At 61.4% G+C, this 308-nt stretch overlaps 1 protein-coding gene across 1 annotated transcript in view; it reads right to left on the minus strand.

Annotated features, from left to right (window-relative positions):
• BTC (betacellulin) overlaps positions 1 to 296 on the minus strand; it is a gene marked incomplete at both ends in the record, with an annotated part of 852 nt that extends 556 nt beyond the window's left edge. Inside the window, one exon of the mRNA XM_029085359.1 lies at positions 201 to 296. Coding sequence (XP_028941192.1) covers positions 201 to 296 — 96 coding nt within the window. The remainder of the gene's footprint in view (positions 1 to 200) is intronic.
• Between the last annotated feature and the right edge of the window lie 12 nt (positions 297 to 308).

Genomic DNA, 308 nt, shown 5'->3' on the forward strand with positions numbered 1-308 from the left:
AAATGTGTCCTTGGCCGTGGTGTGCCAGCCCTGGTCACCTCCCAGCTCAGTGGGTGCCACCTGGCTACGCTAGACAAAACACCCTGCCTGTGCTCCATCCCAGCCCTCTCCCCCGCATCACCCGGCTCCCATCCCATCCCATCCCATCCGATCCCATCCCATCCCATCCGAGCATCCTCGCACCAGTGCCACCTCCTTACCCATGCAGCTCTCAGCTGTGTCGCAGGTGACCCTCTCTGTGCCATGGTCGGCGGTGACGTTGGCGTTGGCATCCACGCCACTGAAAATCGCAAAGCCTGAAACAAAGC

The sequence above is a fragment of the Antrostomus carolinensis genome, unplaced genomic scaffold, assembly GCF_000700745.2.
Source record: "Antrostomus carolinensis isolate BGI_N321 unplaced genomic scaffold, ASM70074v2 scaffold45386, whole genome shotgun sequence".
In the NCBI taxonomy this organism is placed as follows: Eukaryota; Metazoa; Chordata; class Aves; order Caprimulgiformes; family Caprimulgidae; genus Antrostomus; species Antrostomus carolinensis.